At 45.5% G+C, this 2,984-nt stretch overlaps 1 protein-coding gene across 1 annotated transcript; it reads right to left on the minus strand.

Moving 5' to 3' along the window:
* Nucleotides 1-477: 477 nt before the first annotated feature.
* LOC104615294 (fibroblast growth factor 4) lies at nucleotides 478-2,485 on the minus strand (the record flags this gene model as incomplete). The annotated part of the gene is made up of 2 exons (XM_010284165.1): nucleotides 478-654; nucleotides 2,382-2,485. Coding segments are annotated over 2 exons (281 nt in total), but the record flags the coding sequence as incomplete, so codon positions are not given.
* Between the last annotated feature and the right edge of the window lie 499 nt (nucleotides 2,486-2,984).

Consider the following 2,984-nt stretch of genomic DNA (forward strand, 5'->3'; position numbering starts at 1 on the left):
CAAGAGCTTCTTTGGGAGTCACGAGGGATTTGGAAAACACACAAAGGAGAACAAAGCCACCATAACAAACAAACAAACAAACACGTGTACAACGACAGACACCGTACAACACACAAACAGTGCAAAACATTGTAGTATAGGAATTGAATTTCACCTGTTTTAGGACATGTAGTAGCAGCACACCTGTGATAACTTAGAAACAAATTAAATAAACCACAAAGCAGAAGTCTTCTACTGTTGCACCATGAAATGAAATACCTTGGGTTGGAGGTTTGTTTTGTTTTCAGAAATTAAAAAAAAAAAAAAATCAGAACTATAAATAAATTTTGTGGCAATATATACAGATTTAAATAATTAACTTAAATATCTTACACCTACTCTTGCATAAAACTCTCCAGTAAAAGTGCACCATGTTTCTTTTCCCCAAACGTGTTCTGCGTCTTCCCCTGTGCTGAGGTAGGTCTGAAGGGAGATGTCTCAGATTCTAGGAAGAAAATGTGTCACTGTCATTGTGGGAGATACTTTATTGCCTTTCTTTGTTCTTCCATTTTTGCTCAGGGCTATGTACATCCCGGGATAAATCCTGGATTCGTAAGCATTGTAGTTGTTTGGCAGGAGAATCTCTTTGAATTTGCACTCGTCATTGAAATGGGTCTGAAATGAAAAGGAAAGAATAAGAGGGAAGGAATTTTAAACATCAGGTGCGGAAATATTCTTGCTACCAGGTGTAGAAGGTGTGCTGCGGGGAAATGTGCAGCTGACTCCCCCTCTTTAGTAATCTTTTGAAGTGGTTGCCCAAACGAAGCTTCAAACAGGACTCCGGAGTCGGAGGATCATTAAGGATGCTGTGCCTAGGCCGGGAGGGCAGGACACCCAGAGCTATGTCTGTGCGCTTGAGGGACCGGGGCACATTTTAACAGAGCGGCAGTGAGGTCAGGCCCGAGCCCCATTCTGCTGCCCTGCTCATCTCACAGCTCAGTGGTTGTCCTACCAGGAATAAATTTCCTGAGGGGCTTCTGAAGAATCTGAATGCTAGCACTTTCTCATGTGACTTGAGGAGAAAGAGGCATTTTAAAGACACTCAGAGTGGACAATATTCTCTTCTCCTTTAGTTTTAAAATTGACGGAAGGGTTTGCATTCACTTACCTTCACAGATCAGGAAAAAGGGGTTGACAAAAGGCACCCTTCCAGTGAAGAAGTTTCATTTCCAGGTAAGTACAAAGAGGGACAGGTGTTACAAGTGTGTTATCTGGAGAGTAACAAATGAACTCATCTCTTTTTGTTGGGCAAAAGCCTAGGATCTTTTAAGATACGTCTCAGTCTGCCAAGCTGAACACTGCACTGGGAATTACTTTATCCAGGACACCAAAGCAGCAGTCTTCCTAAGAAATGATGCAAAGGGAGCTCTTGGACTTTGGTGACTGATTCTGCCTGGCTTTTATGTAAGTCAAAATCCTCTGTAATGGGACTGATGGCCAAGAAAATGATTCTGGATGCTTCATATCTTCATGTGAAAATGACCCAGTTAACTTTGACATAGTTTGGCTGCTCCTCAGCGCAAGTTTCTTCAAAGCATGCTTGAGAAATATGAAATAGAAGAGCCATGGGTAAGGAAGGAGACCCAGGAACATGGGTTTGAAACTTATGATGATCACAGCAACTTATACAAAGGTGAACTCAAAAGCAGAAGGACAGCTCAACATTGGCAGAGACATGCACTGTTATTGTCCATCTCAAGTATATTTTGTAAGATGCCTCTATCTTTTCCAAAGATTCAATGTAAAAAAGGATCTGTATTGTCTCCTAGATCTGCCTTCTTATAAATAGAAGTACAAACCCTGGGGATGCTGAACTGTCATGGGAACAGACTTTCTGATCAAGAGCATTAACAGAGTGATCAATAGGTATGTGACAGGCACTGATTCATCTCACCATAAAGGATCATTTGTGGGGGCCTGGCTGATCACAACTTTCAAGTGCACTTTGAGAGATGGCGTGAGTGATTGCCATAACTGCTTAAGGCTGTTTGTACTTAAATAGAAGAAAGATATGGACTGAGGCTGGCCTGAGGTCTTGCCACACAAATGACTACTCTATTGGTCTATGTGGTAGGCAAGATGGGTAACCGTGGTTGGGTGACTATAGATTTTATGGAGGAACGAAGGTAGTGTAGTGCAAAAGGGTGGGTTTCTCTTCAAAATCTCAGTAAGCAGCATACCTGGGCAGAACATCTTCTGTTGGCAAGGCAGCAAGAGCTGCTCTGTGTTGCCTGACACAGTAGGGGCAAGGATGGGGCTTGGGCAGCTTTTAGGACCGTGCACAACTCTCACCCCAGCTGACCATGGTCCCCTCCCCGGACACACACTCGGTGGCTACTTACAGATCCATAGAGTTTGCCTTTGCTATTCATGGCCACGAAGAGTCCACTTCTAACACCAAATATGCTCACCACTCCTCTTTCCACAGGGGAGATTTCCAGCAGACCTACAGAGGAGACACAGGAATCAGGGGAACAAAGAGCTGTGCCCTGAAGGAGAGTGTGGTACCAGTGCTGCGCTCACCCAGAGGCTCCCATCCCCAGTGTGGTGTGGATCCCCATGCCCCAGCACTGCTGTGGGTGGCCACAGAACCCCAGCCTCACGCTCCACGTGCTGCCCCATGCCCCATGCCCCATGCTTGGACCTCTCTTCTTTTAGCTGAGTATCTATTTTTACTTTGCGCCCAGGCATCCTCCTGTTTAGACAAGGTTAAAATAAGCCAGAGTGTGCTTGGGGCGAATGAAACATTTGTCATCATGCAGCTTATATCCCCCCTCCCGGATCTTATTGTTTCAGTTGGATATCAGAGTCATGGGGCCACGGGGTTAAGTCCCCAGCAGATGCTTTTCAAGTTTGGGGGAGAGCTGGGCTCTCCCCGGCCCCGGCTCAGAGTGGGCGGCCCACGGGACTGCGAACCCTCCAGATGTTGAGGCAACCCTGACACC

Source organism: Phaethon lepturus, unplaced genomic scaffold, assembly GCF_000687285.1.
Source record: "Phaethon lepturus isolate BGI_N335 unplaced genomic scaffold, ASM68728v1 scaffold21760, whole genome shotgun sequence".
Taxonomy (NCBI): domain Eukaryota; kingdom Metazoa; phylum Chordata; class Aves; order Phaethontiformes; family Phaethontidae; genus Phaethon; species Phaethon lepturus.